Consider the following 20,187-nt stretch of genomic DNA (forward strand, 5'->3'; position numbering starts at 1 on the left):
CATTCATTTTCCATTTCTAAATCACTTTTATTTTTTTATCAAATGTTTAAAGGAATTGACACATAACCTTACTTCAAACTAAATTTGATCAATTCAATAAAAAATGTTTAATGTAGTTGCTAAAGTTGTCAATAGATGGTAATAGAGGACAGTACAATGCCCTTCGAATATGTATATTAATATACTAATAATTATCTTACTGAAAAACTGAAGAAATGACTTTCTGAATTCTTTCTGACTGTATATAAAACCCAAATAATGTCATTCTCGAAATACCACCCCTACCAAATAAAGTAGAATGGCCTCCATAATGTTTGTTATTATATTAACGTTATAATCTTATTATATCAACATCAAAAGTTTCTGAGTTTGTGTGAGTTATATTGGGAACTGGTTTTTTGTTTTGCAAAACTTGTCCATGTTATATAATATTTATGGGAATAATTAAGGTCAAAACAGCACATAACAATACATATAATAATTATACATTATTGAATAAATACAATTTCAATAGTCTGAATTTTTTGGTATAAAATTATTTAATTGAGTATGATAAAAAAAAGGAAAAATTTTGAATTTTAGTACACATCAAACATCAATAAATTTAATCATAAGGGCTCCTTGCAGGCATACCAAATGTTAAATTTATCGAGGAGTGGTTCTTGCCTTTGACAGTTGACAGTTTGGCACACCTATGCAGCTATGATTCATATTAGAGATAAACAATAAGAGGAATTTATTTTTCTTTCAGTCAGAACTGAATAATTTTCTGGTGTGGTCAGGAGTGATTCATTATAAAATTAATTTTAGGATTGCATTTATATACTACAAGCTCAACTACAAAGATGATGACTGATCGTTTTGGTTTAAAATGGGACCCCAAAAATTTAGAAATTAGAACTATGTCTGTAGAAAAAACATTGGAGCCCTTAGTTTTGCAAGTTACAACTCTTGTAAATACAAAAGGACCAAGTAAAAAAAAGAAAGGAAAATCTAAACGTGCCAATGCATTGGTTAGTACAGTAGAAAAAGCAACTGAAAACTTTATTGAAAAAGGTGAACAGATTGCTTACGAAAATCCAGATATTACAGATGAAATGCTGGCAGCTGTGGACGAAGTTAAGAAAACAGGTGAGCATTGAAATATCAATTAATAAAACGGACAAGTATTCATTAATCAATATTCGTATCTCATAACTTTGTAAGAAGAAAAAAATTCTTATATATAAGTATAAAATTTTAATCATACATCAATTTATGCGACAAACAGGTACAGTTAGTTATTCTTAAATTCGTGAATTTGAATAAAAATATTTAATAGTGAATTCTAAGAAGTATTATCTGTCTCAACATTATTCATTTATATACATTTTAAAAACTATAAACTTAAGTATGAATGGACATTTGAACCAATTGAACTTTTGAAGGTTTTTGATTTCTGGTTTATTATTCAAATAACATGTTAGTTGATTGCAAAATAAAAGGTTTTAATTGATCTAATTAATAAATAACTTTCCAACATTGCGTTATTTAGGTCCCTTTTTTATAGCTTTTGCTAAAAATTAAGTATGTATATCAGATACATTTGAAAGATAAGAAAAGAAACCGTTTCTTGAAATAGTCATAAAAATACTTCTTGGATTATAATGGACAAGTCAATATCTTGATTACCTAGTATAGTTTATTCATTTAATTCCACTTTTATTACAAAACATAAGAGTACTATACACTGATGTGAATATGTGAAATCTGACATTGCCTTCAAAAAGTTTGACATTTTTAATAGTGAACGTACTCATAACGTGTTGTCATACAAGTGCTATTTGAGTTGTTTTTACATACTTGAAATTTCATCTTGTTAAGAAATGGGATTAAATCGCGAAAATTTTCTATAACTTTTGTCGATTTTCGATGAATTTTGGGAATTGGTTATTTCGTCAGAAATCATCAATGCTGTATGTAGACTGGTATTGCAAGATCGTCGTGTGATATACCGTGAGATTGAGGCATACTTAGGAATTAGTTCCACTTGCATACATTCAATATTGCATCACCATTTGGCTATCGAAAAGATTTATTTGCGTTGGATACTGCATAATTTGACTATCGCTCAAAAAAAGCTCGTGTCAATTAGTGCAAATAAATGTTGAAAAAATTCAATTGCGGTGCATCAAAAGACGTCTATTAGATCGTGACAGGAGGCGAATCATAGATCTACGCATATGAATCCGAAACTAAACAACAATAAACTGTATGTGTCTTTCAAGACAAGCCAAATCTAACAAAAGTTGTTCCCCCCGAAGCACTTCGAAGCAATTGATGTATTTTCGGAATAATTGGACATATCACCACTGTTTCATTAGAGCAACGAATGTAGAACAGTCAATTCTGAATGGTACACCAGCAATTGCTTGCCAGGAGTGTTCGAAGAAATCAGGGAAACCATTTGCAGGAGACGAATCATTCTACACTTCGACAATTCGAGCTCTCACACATCAGTTCAAATAAAAACATTTTTTAATAGTCAAAACATCCGCCTTACAACAAAACAAAAAATAAATTGCGAGGTCAACGTTTTTCAACACCTAAAGAAGTGATTGACACATTCAAATCAAAAGTTTTGGAGGTACCTCAATCGGAATAGAAAAAAAACCTTTGACATCTGGTTCAAATGTATGCAAAAATGAATTGATCTTACTGAAGGATATTTTGAAAAACAATAAAGCTATATCTAATGGTATTGAGGTAAGCAGAATAAGTTTGGCCCCATTCCATCTTCTCAATATGCTACTATACCGGTATCTGTAAAGAAACAATAAAAAAAATGTCATGAAAAGTGAAACCTATCTCGATAGAGTTTTAAAATGGTCCGTCAATAAAACCAAACAGCAAGGTAATGGTTATCTAAAGGACGACGAGAGGGCGTTATAAAGAGAACAACTGTAAACTCCAAATATGACAAGGGCATACTAGAAAGTTTGTGATGTATGAAGAAAGAGATCATCAAAATGACGCACCTTGCCACAAGTCGCTGTTGGATAGTAAGCTGTTGGCCAAAGTAATTACCACCATCCACCACCACAGGAAAATCCTAATTTCTTCCCGACATTACTTCCAGTAGCAGAGGCAGTGCAGAGATTGAAGCTTGGACAGTTAATTTCACTGAATGTATTCAACTTATTTATCTTATCATTATGTTATATTAAATGATTTATTATCTATTTATACTACCACATCAATTATAAAGTTATGATTTTTAAAGATAAATCATCTTCATATTTACTGTTATTTATTTAATACATGATGACTGATACTCGACCATAACATTTAAAATGCATATTGAATATAGTAACTATATATTCTTCTACTATCCTGATTGTTGGCTCATGATTGTTTTAGTTTTTTAATTCTTAAATTCACCAATGACGATAATGAAAATTTCAGCAACAAGTAGGGTTTTTCTGAAGTCGAAGCAAGTCCTTGTTTTTTTTTGGTGGGTGCAAAAAAAATATTTACACTAGCATCACAATCATAATATATATCTTATCTTTTTTGTCACAAATTGATGTAATATATTTTAAGTGCTTTCTGCTCTAATGTTGATAGAGACTTTTTATTTTCAACCATTTTTCAACTGCATGTTTCTCATTATTAGTCTATCTACCCTGTTAATTAATGAGTTTTATACCATTTTTATAATTTTTATCAAAATTACTACTATCTTCTATTAGTAGATTTGTAAAATCCTTATATATATCCCTTCCTGTTTTTTCTCTTTCTCAATCTGGTTTGTCCTTAATGACTGAGTTCTAGAAGTTCATCAGTAATCTCTAGCAACTTAGGCAAGCCATGCAAATTTCCTTAGCACTTCCTTTTACATTTTTTAAATTTTCAATCAGTTTCCACACCAATATAAAGTACCATTAAAGTCATTATGTGCTGCATCATTTTTTACCTAGTATAATCCACAAATAGCCAATCTTACTCAAGTTTTGATTTTTCTCATATAAATATTCATTGAGCATTGATTAGACAATAATATATTATATAAATTACATGTGGTTGCTCTTGGAGAGAATGTTTTTCAATTTTTTGTGAAACTTATCAGATATTGATGTGTATAAGTAAGTTTGTTATTTTTCCTAACATTTTGGTCAGTATTAATTTATAGACATGATTTTAACTCTGTTTGATTAAATATTTTTTCTTTTGAATAGCTTATTGTTTATTTTAAAGAAAATATAAATTTTACAAAAATTGTTTTATCTTGAGGACTCTTATCTGGAATTATAAATTTACTTTTTCAAAAATTATTAACCAAAGGCCAATATACATAATGTAGTATGTTTTATATTCATCTTGGTCTTGTTAAGCTTTTGTTGCTTATTTCAATTGAAGTGAGTCAAAGCATTCACTTTTTTTATTGAATTTTATACCATACTTGATGCACCAAGAAAACAAATGTGGGTAATCTAATATTTATAAGGTGTCTTCTTTTTTGTCTTTCTCAATTTTTACCTATCTTCAAACTTATTAGTTCTTCTTTGAAATAATAAACATAAACAATGTGTAATATACCATCGACAATCCATCATTAAAAAATTAACCAATTCTTGCACTTGCACCTGCTGCTACTGAGATAGAAATATTATCATTTAAAACTCATATTGATATAAAGAAAAAATTGGATAGGTTCATTCTATTCATAAATTTTTTAGGAACAGCAATGAGTATAGCTGCAAGGGAGTTTTCTGAAGATCCGTGCTCTTCTTTAAAAAGAGGAAATATGGTTCGAGCTGCTAGAAACCTTCTATCTGCTGTAACCCGGCTTTTAATTCTTGCTGATATGGTGGATGTTCACCTTCTGCTCAAATCTTTACATGTAGTTGAAGATGATTTAGAAAAACTTAAAAATGCCTCAAGCAATGGAGAACTCTTGGACAATATTAAAGCTTTTGGTCAAAATGCCAATGAACTAATGAATCAGGCAGCTAAAAGACAACAAGAACTGAAAGACCCACAACTTCGTGATGACTTGGCAGCTGCTAGAGCTGTACTTAAAAAACATTCCACAATGCTATTGACAGCTTCAAAGGTGTATGTACGCCATCCTGAATTGGCAGCAGCAAAAGCAAATAGAGATTATGTACTAAAACAAGTATGTGAAGCTGTCAATACCATTAATGATGTAGCACAGGGTAGGACTCCACAACCTGCTTGCGGGCCCTATGATGGTCCTGGAGAGTTGGCTGCTGCTTTAGACGACTTTGATGTAAGTGTTATTTCATCAATAGATGTAATTTGTGTAAAAATATGATAATATGTGCTTTTTAAAGGATCACATGGTGATGGAACCTTTAGCTTACAACGAAGTCCACACAAGGCCTTCTTTAGAGGAACGTTTAGAAAGTATTATAAGTGGAGCAGCACTAATGGCAGATTCCAGCTGTACTAGAGATGAAAGACGTGAGAGAATAGTTGCAGAATGTAACGCAGTGAGACAAGCTTTGCAAGATTTGCTTTCTGAGTATATGACTAATGTAAGTATTTGTTAAATTATATTTTTTGTTCAAAAGTTTGGTAGGCTATTACAGAAGCGTTATTTATTTAAAACATGAGATGGATCAAAATTTCAAGAAAATAAACTAATGTACTTTACACACTTTCAAGTAATCTTCTACTTTGTTTTAAATAAATTTTAAAATATTTCTTTTGAATATCCTAGGAAACAGACGTTTAGATATTTTAAATACCACGCTATATAAGATGAAGAATAATGTCTGATTAATGATATTGCTGGATTTGTAAAATGGCGATGGATTAAATTGTTATGATTTTAATGTAATTTTGGTGATTTCAATAACTGGGAAAAATTTGCACTTTAACTGTAACGATACTGCTACAAATACTTAAATATTATGTCTCACAAACCTTTACATACAATTTCTTCTACTTCATATAGAAATTCTCGATTGCCTAACTGTGTAGAGAAAGAAATTCATTCAAACACTACCTTGTAATAGTAATAAATATTGTTTATTGAATTCATTTCCATAAAGAGTTACAAAAATTTAAATTGAAATATTCCATTATTAAATATTTAATTGGAACAAATAAATATTGTTTATTGAATTCATTTTCATAAAGAGTTACAAAAATTTAAATTGAAATATTCCATTATTAAATATTTAATTGGAACAGCTTCTAAATTACTAAATATATTAGGATCATTTGTTGATATGATAGAATAAAATGTACATAAAAACTACTAAACTTTTGACAATTCACTTGTTTTAAGGACCTTGTAGTTTTAAAATATCTTTTACTTTATATTTTGTATAGCAATTGGAAGTTTTACGTGGAATAACAAGGGTAAATATTATGTATCCCATAACTGTTTTCAGTGTTCACTTTTTCAATGTAGCCCCTTTCCGCCACATTTTGTCTATGCTGTTGTAACAAAACATTTATTGTTTTTTCTCAGCATGAAATTCTAATACTTCTAAATATCCATGCATTTTTGATTGTTGCAATCGCTTTTCATAGCAGCCTAGACCTGAACAAATAACCCGTTTTTTTCAATGTTATTTTAGGTTTTTGCAACTGCCAAATATTTCAGATATTGTTGTATGTGGGATTTCAAAAAATCTACAATTTGATTGAACTATTTCAAAGAACAGTTTTTTTTATAAAATTTGAAAAAAATAAATATTTGAGAAACCTATTACTGTTAATTTTTATTATTGAGATTTTAGCCGAATTTTATTGCTTTCCAAAACTCAAATTGTTACTTCTAAGCCCCCTTTTTTAATTTAAATATAGACAATATTAAAGAGATGGCAATAGAGTTAATTTAAGTTAAAGCTTCTATAGAGTCTTTTGTAAATGTATCAGAATCCTACTGTAAATAATTATATTCTTTGAACTTAATATTATTCTGAAATAATGACTTTGGATGCAATTTCTGATACTAAACACTTGTAGATTTTTTGAAATGGCCTAAATTAAATCTTACTCTTTATATAAAGAGGTTAAGTTTCTTTTCTGAATAATCTTCACATCTAAATTTCAGCAAATTATATTATATGACCTCTGAATATAAAAGATTTATTATGAATAATTTTGTCGACTTAGCATCTATACAAATACAAATTAAAGAAACTAATAAGTGGAATAAAATTATAAATATACTATCTTACCGTTATTATCAACTATCAAGTCAATTAGTTAGTATTTGTATAAATGGGAAAGTCTAACATCTTCAATAATATAAACAGTATTGGCAAGTAAGTGTGTTCCTTATTACCAATGTTTTCCTTTATTTTTGGCCAATAATAATGAAAATACAATGATTATTGAAAACTTCTGCTATAATGTAGAAAAACAACTAAGATTAAATGTCTATATAAATCACAAAGTATTGCTAAGTACTACCCAAATTGCACCTCTAATAGTATAAATGCTGTCGTTCATACAAGGAACATATTCTTGTACAATCTAAATATAGGAATGAAGAAATGTCCGTATGGTATAGTGGATTCAACAGGACCCATCATTAACGTATAATGAATTAATCTAAAATTGTTTTTATGCATATCGACATGCTAGATGTTGGTGTTGGGAATTAATACATCAAAAATTGAAAAGGTGATCTATGACAAGTGCTCAAAAAATATTAGGTTCATTACCAGAAGGAAATCTTCAGAAAATGTTTGTTGTGAGTAACATTAGAACTAAATCCATTAATATTGCATTTTAAAGCAATTTGAACCCAATCTTCATATATTATCATTATTAGCTAATTTTTCAGTTACTTTGTCGAGATATTTAAAAGCAACTCTTCCTTGAATTCATTATAGTGTAACAAAGAAGTCACAATCATTATTAGTTTATTCATGTAACTGATCTGTTGAATCAATTTATGTTTATACCTTAGAATTTATTATGAATTAGAGAGTCCATGAATTGAAGACTTTCATTTCAATATATCTAAATATATTTTTTAGTTGGATTATTGTCTAAATTTTTTGCATTGTTGTTTGTTGTAAATATTTGTCAATACTGTTTACTAGGGATCATTCAAACCACCTTGTGATATTTTCTTGTACATAAACTTCAAGTTACATCCCAACATAACAATAACATAACAATCATTTAGATTGGCTGCAATTCACTTAACAGTTACTATAGAACTAATTATGAATTGCATTTATTTCCATTCAATAAATTAATTGTCATTCAAAATCCACATCAGCTCTAATACCAATCCTGAGTTCCTCGTCTCAGAAAATGGCTATTGTCATCCACAAATACACATCAATACATCAATTTTTTTGTTTTATTTTTTTATGTTTTGAATTGTAAAATTAAAATTAATTAAGCAGCAATTCATTTGTAGATGGGAAATAAAGATAAAAGTGAAAGTCTCAATAGAGCTATTGATAATATGGGAAGAAAGACTAGAGATTTACGAAGACAGCTCAGAAAAGCTGTTGTGGATCATGTGTCTGATAGGTAAACAATAAAATTATACTTTAGTCAAATTAAGTTATATAATATTAAATATTTCAATGTAAAGACTGTTTTCTTAACACTAAAAGCTGGTATATCCTCCATTATAAGGTATTGCATATTTTATAAGAATGTAAAGTTTGCATATTAGTATTTGCAGTAAACAAAATATTTTACAAATAATTTTTTGGTCAATAATGTATGTTCTTTTTTTAGTTTTTTGGAAACCAACGTACCCTTATTGGTTCTAATAAAAGCAGCTCAAAATGGCAATGAAAAAGAAGTAGAAGAATATGCGGTTGTGTTTACTGAACATTCCAATAAGTTAGTAGAGGTAGCAAACCTAGTTTGTAGCATGTCGAACAATGAAGATGGAGTTAAAATGGTTCGATATGCTGCTGCTCAGATTGATAATCTATGTCCAGAAGTAATCAATGCAGCTAGGATCTTAGCTGCTAGACCTCGCAGTAAAGTTGCTCAAGAAAACATGGAAGCATTTAAGCAATCTTGGGAAAATCAAGTTAGGATTCTAACTGAAGCTGTTGACGATATTACTACTATTGACGACTTTTTGGCTGTTTCTGAAAATCATATTCTAGAAGATGTCAACAAATGCGTCCTTGCATTACAAGAAGGTAAGACTATACTTGGACAGTTTAAAAATATAGTCAATAAAGTTAGGTAAACATAAGATCTAAATTCAGTATACGAGGATGATCACAGAAATATCTGGCGTGATCTAGAGATGGTGGTAGTTGCTTGAAAAATGCCACTGTATTAGAAAGTACACAATCTATACAGCATATGTTTCAAGTTTGAAGACGCCACGTTTAGTATTTGTTTGACAACTAATCATTATGTGATACAATACTTCTATTTGAAAGGTCTTAGCCCACCAATATAAAAGCTGAACTAGACCATCATCGCAGTCGTCGACTCCAGAAATTTTGAAGAAGATCCACAAAGCAGTACTGAATGATCGTCGACGGAAAGTGCGCGAGCTACCAGACATAGTATGCATTCCAAGAAGTGCGGTACATCGCATATTAACTGAAAATTTGGACATAAGAAAGCTATGCGCAAAATGGTTGCTGCGGTTGCTCTCAATGGAACAAAATCAGTATCTTGAGTGTTTGGCAATATTTCACAGAAATAAAGCCGAATTTTTGCGCCGTTTCATAATTATGGATGAAATGTAGGGCCATCACTTCACACCAAAAGATCAATCAAAACAATGGACTGAAAAGAGAGAACCGGCTCCAAAGAAGGCAAAGACCGTTCCATCTGCAGGTAAGCTTATGGCGTCGGTTATTTGGAATGCACTTGGAACAATTTTCATCAACTATCTTGAAAAAGGGAAAACTATCGACGGCAAGCATTATGCGAGCTTGAGTCAAGGAATCAAGCAAAAACGGCTAAGAAGAATGTTTTATCAAGACAATGCACCAGCTCACACATCTGTTATTGCAATGGCCAAAATTAATCAATGAAAAGTTTGAAATGCTACCACTACCAGATTAAGTCCCCTCAGATGATTTTTTGTTCCCAGACTTGGAAGAATGGCTCGGTGGTGAAAAATTTTCCAACAATGAAGTGATTTCAACAGTTAATGAAAAAATGGGATAAATGTAAGGAACTAAAAGGTGATTACATTGAAAAATAAATAATTTTGTTCCAAAATTTTTGTGTTTTTTTGTGGGACAGGACAGGAGCATAACTAATAAATATTGAATTGGCGGTATTTCGGAACAAGTGTCAAATGCCAGCAACCGACAGCTGTTACCGTGAATTCTTTTGTTACAATTGCAGTGCCTCTCGCTATTGTTAAAAAATTGGTATAACTAGTACCTTCAGTTGCTGAGTGTAGCTTAGGTTTAAGCGTTTTCAATACTCCAAGATAGAAACAATTAGCAACTGACTGTTGTTTGAGTATTTACACCATTGCCGAAAGGGTAAACATTATCTTGGATTCTCCACATACCAACTCATGTATGAATTCAAACTTGTTTTCTTCGTCCAACTTAATCTGATAAACAAGTATTTCTACAAAACTGTTGAGATATTCTAGTATGTTCTAAGATAAAATATGGTCTGTTATTCATCTCAGTTTTGGGAATATTAAAGTGCTTTTGATAATTGGTAGCAGAAAATATGAATATTGTTCTAGATGTTAATTGTATTTTTATACATTTAGTTTTTAAACAGTACATGTACTAAATAATTTGGGGTAGTTTATGTTTAAACTTATATTTGGACGTAATGTTTTAGGTGATGCTGATACTCTAGATCGCACTGCTAGTGGTATTAGAGGCAGATCTAATCGAGTATGCAATGTTGTGACAGCTGAAATGGATAACTACGAACCTTGCATTTACACTAAACGTGTTCTTGAAGCTGTTAAGGTATTGAACGATCAAGTAATGCCTAAATTTACCCAAAGAGTGCAAGTTGCTGTTCAAGCATTAGGAAATAGTCCACCAAAAGAAGTAGATGAAAACGATTTCATTGATGCCTCCAGACTTGTTTATGATGGTGTAAGAGAAATAAGAAGAGCAGTATTAATGAATAGAGTAAGTAATTCCATATATTATGGTTTTTTGAAACAAAGTATAGTGTAAACAATCAAGAAATGATAGTCTTGTCAAACCTATTCGGATGGTATTGTAAATAATACATATAACCAGATTCATATTAATTGTAAAATTGAATTTTTTACAGGCCGATGAGGACTTAGATCCTGAAGATGTTGAATTGGATGAAAATTATTTGATTGAAACAAGAAGTAAATGTAAGTAAACTATTAGTAATATATGAATAGAGAATTGATGGAAGTCCACTGCTGATACAATCTACGTGGGGTGGGAAGAAACATCATAATGTTTTTTTTTTTATTTTTAAACAAAATTTATATGAATGTTTTGAAATTGTTGGACAAATTATTGATTATTCGTATTTTTTGTAGCAAGTGCCCATACAGGAGAACATGGTGTTGATGAATATCCAGATATCAGTGGAATTACAACTGCCAGGGTAAGAAATGTTCATGTTCAATATGCGTACTTTTTGTTCATGCTTATTTATTTATAGGAAGCTATGGGTAAAATGCCTGAAGAAGACAAACAAAAGATTTTACAACAAGTTGAATTCTTCAGAAGCGAAAAGCTCAAGTTTGATCGTGAAGTTGCCAAATGGGACGATACTGGTAATGATATTATTGTACTTGCCAAACATATGTGTATGATTATGATGGAAATGACAGATTTTACAAGGTACTGCTTTATATTGTTCATTAAAATGTTTCATATTAATTTTGATCTTTCATATAAACTAATGGTAAAATTAAATCAGCACTGATAAATTTGACAGTTTATTTCGTCCCCTCAAAACCACAATATCAGAATTTACGAATCTCTCCAGAAAAATAATATCTTTATGTATTATTTCTCCTAGGGTTTTGAGAATTTTTATTTTTTCTCCGTTTACTGACTGCCTATTTTTTAACTTACCTACAAATAAAATCTCTGTCTTTCATATGAGCCAGTTTTCCATTAACAAAGGTTAATTATTTCTATAGCTTCTTGAGTTAATTCATCATTGGACTTTAATTTAAACTAGCGACAATTAAACAATTGTGATTTTTCCTGTGGAAAGACCTTTTTGTTACACTAATATGAAAACACCTTTTTTCATTTAATTTCACAAAGGCGTAAAGGTGGCTTATTCAAAACAACGCACGGAAAATTTTTTCCGATATCCAATTTTTTCTGTGCACTAAATAATAAAAACCAATTGAAATTAATTATAAGAAACAACAATTATTTATTTATAACACTTTTCTGAAAACAACATAATTAGTATATTTAGGAATCGTTGGTCTTAATTGTAACATTTATTGTACAATTTGAATTATTGCAGTTCAGTGGTTTCAGTTCGCAGATGTTTTGATTTTCCTATTGAAATATCGCAGAGCTTGTATTTTGCAAGTGAGAAGGGTTAAACAATTTTTGTGACTTTTTGTTTTTTTATGGATTCTTCTATGTATCAAATCAGCACCGCTTTCCACCAACATGGTTACTGAATAACGCCTTAGCCCATGCCCGTTATATTCTTCGAGATTATTCGGTTTCCATTATTGTGCAACAAGTTTTGGGACAGCGCTGATAATATGTCATCAAACACCTACGATTTAAGTGTGCCACAAATAATCTTCTGCTGTTCATATTTTTAGATCTTATTTATGGTAAAGTGTTCAGGGTTCGAACGTACATCCCTCATTGGTAATGGTAAAATATATGATTTTCCCATCTCGCAAAAACACAACAATAAGGCGTCAATTATCTTCCACATTATCCAAACTCGAAATCATCTCTACGACATGCGTCAAAGATCAAAGATCCCAAACTCTTTTGCCAGTAAATATTGTTCATCTGAAGCTTCACATACGAATATAGTTACTTGTTATGCAATTTTTTGATATATAGCCCACAACCCAACACTTCAAAAAAAGCAATTGTTTTTGAATCTTTAGTGTTGCCAGCAATTTCTTTAGCGTTGAGAACCGACTCCATAACGTGGAAGATTTCATATTCTTAGCTTTTTCGACAAAATAAAAAAAAAACAATATGATTATATACAGATTTAACTTTTACGAGATTTCGCCATTCCAGAAAAAGTTGTTACTCGTGTACCTTGACCTGCGTTTTGCTGGTAACAAATCAGCACTGGCTTGTGTCGCTATCTCTAATATGTTTTTAGAAATATCTGGATTTTCTTCCGAGTACATCTTTTAAACCTAGTATGAATCAAACCAATAGAAAATTCTTACTTTTTTTGTGTTGTTTTCAGAAATGTATAATAAAAAGTATCGTTCATTACACGTCCAAAAATAGATTTTTCCGCGCTCAATACCTTCGGCGTTATAACTAGAATCACGGTTTTGCTCTTCTGCAAATTCAACTATTCTAGAATTTCATTTAACATAAGTCCCTTTTCTAGTTAATAATAATACTAAATAAATGATTATAGTCTCCAGGTACGAGCCCCGTCCCATTTCAGTTGGCCCACTTAGAAAAATTCGAAATTATTAAAATTTATTTTAAAATGCCAAAAAGTAGCTGTAAGTAAAATGTTTTAAACTTTTAGTTTTACGTTTAAAATAAGTTTTATTTGAATATTGTCAAATATGTTGAATGATATTTAATATGATGGAAATAGATAGATACTGTTGATTATAATTTTTTATGCATATACAAGGGTTCATTATTTCCAAAATTGTGTTTCATTAGATCTAAAATACGCAAATAATAAAGTAGGCTGTAAAGTCATATTTTCACAAAATGTTTTTTTAAGTGAGATAGATTTTTGAAGTAATAAGATGAGTATAATTTTTAAAATGGGTAGAGGAAAAGTTATTGATGAAAAAATTCAATTAATCATAATAAACTTATTCAAAAATGGGAAAAAGAACTCAGAAATCGCGAAAGTTGTAAACATGTCAAAATACAGTGTTCGAAAAATATAGTTCTCTTGTATAAAGCAAATGGTTCGATTGACCCTAAACGCCGGTACGTAAGAAAATCGAAATTGTCAGACAAAGATAAACGAGCGTTAAAAAGAATAATTCAACAAAACAGACGTGCTGACTATGGTCAATTAAGTGTACTTTGGACTAATGCAGTGGATAGGCAGGTTTCAAGATCCACATGTCACAGAGAGGCTAAAAAATTAGGATTTCGGACATACAAAGTGATTTTTGTAACACCTTAGTTTAATGCATATTTTTCTAAATTTAAATTTTCTTTACATAGGCCAAGGAAAAGCCATTATTGACTCAAATCCAAAAGAAAAATAGACTTAAATGGGCCAAAGAGCATAAAAATTGGAATTTTTAATAGTGAAGCTGTATACATTGGAGTGATGAGTCTCGTTTTGAAGTTTGCGTGGGTGACGATCGAAGTAGAGTTATTCGACAAAAAAATGAAGCTTTTCATCCAGATTATTTGAAGCGGAAAATAAAATTTCCGGCATCTGTGATGGTGTGGGGCTCGATATCTGCAAGAGGAGTGGGAAAACTGCATTTCATAAACGGAATTGTCAATACTGAAAAGTACCTGGATATTTTAGAAGAATCATTATTGCCAACAAGAGAAGTAACTTTAACCGCTGGGAAAGCCTTTATTTTTCAGCAAGATGGAGGAGCATGCCATTAGTCAAAAAAGGCCTTATAATGGTTCTCAGACAACAATATTCCACTTTTAGAGTGGGTTTCAAGTAGTCTAGATTTATCACCAATAGAAACACTTTGGCATGAAAAAGCAGTTACGTACAAATCCAGCTAGAACTGAAATGGAATTAAAAGAAAGACTACAAGAAATAATTTTACTCCCGAATACTGCCAGAATTTAATAAACACCATGCCTCAAAGAATTACGGCTATTATTAAAAATAAATGGGATGTTACGCAATGGTAACTTTTAAAAGTATGTTTAATACTTAAGCTTTTCTGATTACATTTGGTTCTTGTTTTTTTTTTGGTTTGTAATTATAACATATGTTAAGACTTGTAACTCCTGAAAAAGTATCTAAAATGTTTATAAACAATATAAAGTGCTCAAAACGAAACAATTTGTCGGTTTTTAATAGCTGAAAATGCAATAATTAGTAATTTTTTTCAATTGGGCCAACTGAAATGGGACGGGGCTCGTATAAAAATATTATTTTTATAAATAATGTAACATATGACTGGCTTTAAGGGGACGTTTTAAACATAGGCAATTCATGTTATCATTTGTATTTAACAGATGTGAGGTGATGAGCTGAACTGTTACTAACTAACTACTTTTAGGGGTCGGGGTCCTTTAAAAACAACCATGGATGTTATCAATGCAGCAAAAAAGATTTCAGAAGCTGGTACCAAATTGGATAAACTTACTCGTCAGATAGCCGAGCAATGCCCCGAAAGTTCTACAAAAAAAGATTTAATTGCTTATCTACAACGTATTGCCCTATATTGTCACCAAATGAATATTACATCCAAAGTTAAAGCTGATGTACAAAATATCAGCGGGGAGCTCATTGTTTCTGGGGTAAGTAAAATTGAATTGCTACACCCAGTTAAATTCAAATATATTACAAATTATTTCTAAATACTTGAAGTAAGTGTTTTGAATTGAATGGTTTATACTATAAACATTATTGTTTAAAATTTAGATTTCTGTATTATTATTTTAGTTGGACAGTGCTACTTCTTTAATCCAAGCAGCTAAAAACTTGATGAATGCTGTGGTACTTACCGTGAAAGCTTCTTATGTTGCTTCTACAAAATATCCGAGACAAGGAACCGTTGCTGTAAGTATACTAGTGATGGAAATTTGCAGGAATTTTTGTGTACCTATTTCAATTTATTTGTTCATTAGTATTTTACAGATCTACCTCAATAAACTGTCTTTAAATTTATGAATACTGACATTTGTTACTTGAGGGAGAATATATTTCTATATTTATTCTATATATAAATGCCCATTTAACATTTAATGTTAATTAGTGTTTTTCTTTTATTTAGTTATAAATTCTAATTAATACTTCACACTTTACAAATTTTGGTAATACTTTTCACAATAACTAAGATGAAGGCATAGATTTTTGAAGTCATTTGTAACTAGTAATTAATGCGTATCACTATTGGTGATATTGTGGTGCCAGAAATAGGTTTATTTTGAGAAATACCTAAATTTTTTTATTTATCAAAATTAGATTGTTCTATTGAAAAGTACTTGAAACTGTTTATTAGTTTTTGAAAATTGAAAGGTTAACTCTGTATCTAAGGTTCATAAAACAAATGTTTTGAAATAAACAATGTGGTCACGAACTAAGTACATTGATTTTAAAAACAACCTCGTGAAGGGGTGATTTGAGAACTTTATTGTTTCAATATCTGCCAAATGATTTTGATTGTGTAATGATTATAAAAAATTGGGATAAGTGAGTCCCCTAGAACAAATAAGGTATCAGTGCAATATTCACTGAAATATAAAACCAAAATAGCTAGTCTAATCTCTGACAGATTGCACACAAATCGAGGAATTCATTTGTGTATCTTTAATAATGATCAAATATGAACTGAAATTAATTGACTCATGTCTTATAATCACCACCAAAACGTTTACCCTGTGATTTAAACTGAATGGCAGATATTAAATAAAATAAATTTATCCCTCCCAGGGAATTTTAGAACAAAGTATAAGCAAAGAAATGCCCTCATGTTTTAGACTATTATCAGAAATTAATGTAATCTAGACCTACTTATATAATCAATATTTATCAAAATTAAAGTTTACATCGCTATTTAAGTTAATTTGTGATAGTTCTGCTATTATTTCATTCAAAAAATGAGATGAGTGATTTATTATATCCACTATAAATAAACTATTGTGTCCCATTCCATCAATATTTTTTGCAGTCACCTATTGTTGTGTGGAAGATGAAGGCGCCAGAAAAGAAACCCTTAGTAAGACCTGAAAAACCAGAGGAAGTTCGTGCCAAAGTACGCAAAGGTTCACAGAAGAAAGTTCAAAATCCAATTCATGCCCTTTCTGAATTCCAAAGTCCCACAGAATCTGTGTAAAAATTATTTTCATTAACAACATATTGAATAGTATGTAAATTATTATTTGCCTGATTTTTCTGTGACTTTTATATGTGACTAGATTCTTGTAATTATATAGTCTGATAAGGGGTTGACTAATTATGTCAACATCACGTGAGCTAGTAGCATTTCATGTTTGTTTTAAACGTATTCACAGTAGAAAAAAATTTCATATGTATTTTTTAAATTTCGTATTGGATAATGGGTTTTTACATTGAAGGCATAGAATGTCATTTTTACATAAAATGAACTGTATATTTTTGAATGTGAATCTAACTTTGAATGACATGTGATTACATTCTTGAGCTAAAGATATTTATAATGATCACGTGATTTGCTTGGTCTACTCCTTCATGGGGTTTTTTTAGTATTAAATATGTAGACTTGTTGTTTCGGGGGATACATATCAACAATCTACAGTATATTCCATATTATTTTTGCAATTTAGGTTTATGAGGGTTTTGAAAGAATTATAACTATGCATCTTCATCATTTAATTAGCTACATTAGTAAATATAGTTCAATGCAGACCTTTTCTAAAGTATTAGAATGACGTTTTTAATTTAAATGAAAAATTTATATTATATACAGGTCTGGGGTTGTATGTTTACATTGTCCAAGATTAGTACAGGGTTTTTGTATTATTTGTATCGTTCATAAATTAAGTGAAAAGTTTATTCGTGAACTGACATGAGAACTATTTTTTTAGTGTTTAGTAGGTTATCAATCCTCCAAATTTGCCAAATACTGCCAAATTGCGTAAAACTTAAATATCATAAATATAATCACATTCACCTGTGTTGCGAGTTTTTCCAAAACCCTAATAAAATTTGTATTAATATTGTCAGTTCGAAATAGGTTGATTTTGATAGTTGAAGCTTTATTTACATTTATGTATTTTACTTACTCTTGATACCGAATAAAGCATTTTAATATATTTATTGATGCTTATTTCAAAATATATTTTATCCAATATTTATACAAATCGAGAGGATCTACACACAATCTGGTTATGGTATATGCTATAAACTTAAACATTGAACATAGATGCCACATATGTCAATCAGAGCTACATATTTAGAAATAACCGTTTATATTTCGTAAGGTACAAAATTTTATTTACGCAGTCTTGAATCTTTCAATATCTGACCATACTCCAAAGAATTGAGATTCACCAAATCCTTGAAGAAGTATTTCCAAGGACTTTTCATTTTTCAAGAGAACAGGGTGGAAATTATAAAGATCTATAAATTAAATTTACAAGTACATCGAGGTACAGTCACTTCTATGAACTTTTAATAAATTAAACCAAACTTCTGCTCAGCAGGAATTATTTTCACTTCACTCTAAATTATTATCTTCTGCTCAACTGGATTTTAGTTTTAGGAAGAACAATTTGATTGAATGTTGCTAGAGAACCATGAGCTACTGAAATGCCTTTGAAGGAACCACATATTTCTTAAGGCTTTCATTTTTAGCAAAAACAAGTGATTCAAATGTAATGAAATCTCTTTATTATATTTTAACTTTATAAATATAAACTTAAAGTAGAGTATGGGCCGCTTCAGACGCCCCCCAACACTCCACCGTTCGCTAACGATGATAAACAAGAAGTGAATTTATCACAAAACTGCAACAGTATTAATTATCAGCTGGGGTGACTTGATCACTCAATGATTTGCTATTAATCTGTTAATAAACCGAAGAATATTTTTTTATAAATTATTGTTTCAAAAAGAAATATATATTTAAAGTTAAAAATTCTAATACATCGATTTGATAGTGTATCATCTCTTTTCACGTTTGTTTGCAGGCGGGAAGTGACGCAGTAGTATCGGGCGCCTAACCGCAGCATCGAAATACGGGGGGTGTGTTAAAAATATGTGACTTGTGTCGACGTAAGGCGATAACGGCAAAATTGGGGTTGTGTTGAAAAAAAAAACATAAGGGGTATGTTAAAAAGATGTCACGTGTTTTGCAAAGTGATAACGACCGATGTACGTGTTTCGTAAGACGTGTAAGATGACAAACGTTCCAAAAATCATTTTTTCGTATATAATAATAACGATTAGTTCAGGCCAACTGATCAAAACACACAAATATATTTTGGCTTGGAGTGTCTTAAAGGTAATTCACAAATAGGTGTTGTTTTCCATTCCTTTAACCATATACGCATTAGATGCATATTATTAAATTAATGTAGAAGTGTCGCGCGATCTTGTTTGAGCCAATCGATTTAGTGGGTTGCAATGGTTTATACAGCCTGAAAATGCGTATTAATACTGTTTTACAGTCTTCGAGAGAGGGTGATATAAAAATTCTTTTTCATGTAATATAAAACAGTAAGCTGAAACGTCACTTGATGTTGCTTCATCAGTCTCAAATTCTATTCTCAAAACAATGCTACCAGATTGGATAATTACTTTCTGTCTTGAACAATCAATATGTACCAAAGGAGAATTATCCTTAAATTCTTGGGGAGTAAAAATACGTTGGTTGATTTGAAGATGGTAATAGGACTCTTGAAAATTGGCAAACATCTCATACAAGGAGTCAAATCTATTTGTATTGAGATCGTGATATGGATATCTTTCCGAATTGAGAAATATACGCAAGTTTGTCAGTTTGCAATGATCAAATTTACTCATATCTTTTCTAATTTCTCTTCTTCTTTTGTGTTGAAAGGCTACGATAACATGCCTTGCAGTTTCAATTAACAGCTCAAGTATGCCTAGTAGAATGATGTAATGAAAAATATTCCACAATTTACCAGGAGCGAAATTTGATCGGTAAATATCCATTACTTTGTATTTTATTCAGACGTAGTTGTTGGCTTCTACTTGGAAGTGCCGTGTGGTACATTCCAATATAATTTGCTTATTTCGACTCTTGGCTTCTCAGTTTCATCGGAACTTTTATTGCATCAGTATCATCACTTGCACGAATTAATATCAGATCCTGTTTCATATTGATAATTTTTTTAAAATCTTCAAAAAAACCAGATAAAATTCGTAATAGTATACAAACATTGA

General features: G+C 30.5%; 2 protein-coding genes across 3 annotated transcripts in view; one reads left to right on the forward strand and one right to left on the reverse strand.

The window, feature by feature from the left end:
- Positions 1–392, reverse strand: part of LOC130450645 (N-alpha-acetyltransferase 35, NatC auxiliary subunit) — a 13,745-nt gene extending 13,353 nt beyond the window's left edge. Inside the window, exon 1 of the mRNA XM_056789150.1 lies at positions 1–392. Coding sequence (XP_056645128.1) covers positions 1–14 — 14 coding nt within the window. The 5' untranslated portion in view covers positions 15–392.
- Positions 297–18,092, forward strand: LOC130450644 (catenin alpha). Of its 2 annotated transcripts, XM_056789148.1 has the most exons (13): positions 297–1,131; positions 4,719–5,272; positions 5,337–5,540; positions 6,343–6,372; positions 8,399–8,514; positions 8,728–9,146; positions 10,780–11,081; positions 11,230–11,299; positions 11,474–11,541; positions 11,599–11,780; positions 15,356–15,596; positions 15,742–15,858; positions 16,970–18,092. In XM_056789148.1, exons 1-13 carry the CDS (start codon positions 846–848, stop codon positions 17,132–17,134), a joined length of 2,754 nt encoding a protein of 917 aa, XP_056645126.1. In that variant the 5' UTR covers positions 297–845; the 3' UTR covers positions 17,135–18,092. The 2 variants fall into 2 exon arrangements, with proteins under 2 accessions (XP_056645126.1, XP_056645127.1); XM_056789149.1 differs by lacking the exon at positions 6,343–6,372.
- Positions 18,093–20,187: the final 2,095 nt, after the last annotated feature.

The sequence above is a fragment of the Diorhabda sublineata genome, chromosome X (assembly GCF_026230105.1).
Source record: "Diorhabda sublineata isolate icDioSubl1.1 chromosome X, icDioSubl1.1, whole genome shotgun sequence".
Taxonomy (NCBI): domain Eukaryota; kingdom Metazoa; phylum Arthropoda; class Insecta; order Coleoptera; family Chrysomelidae; genus Diorhabda; species Diorhabda sublineata.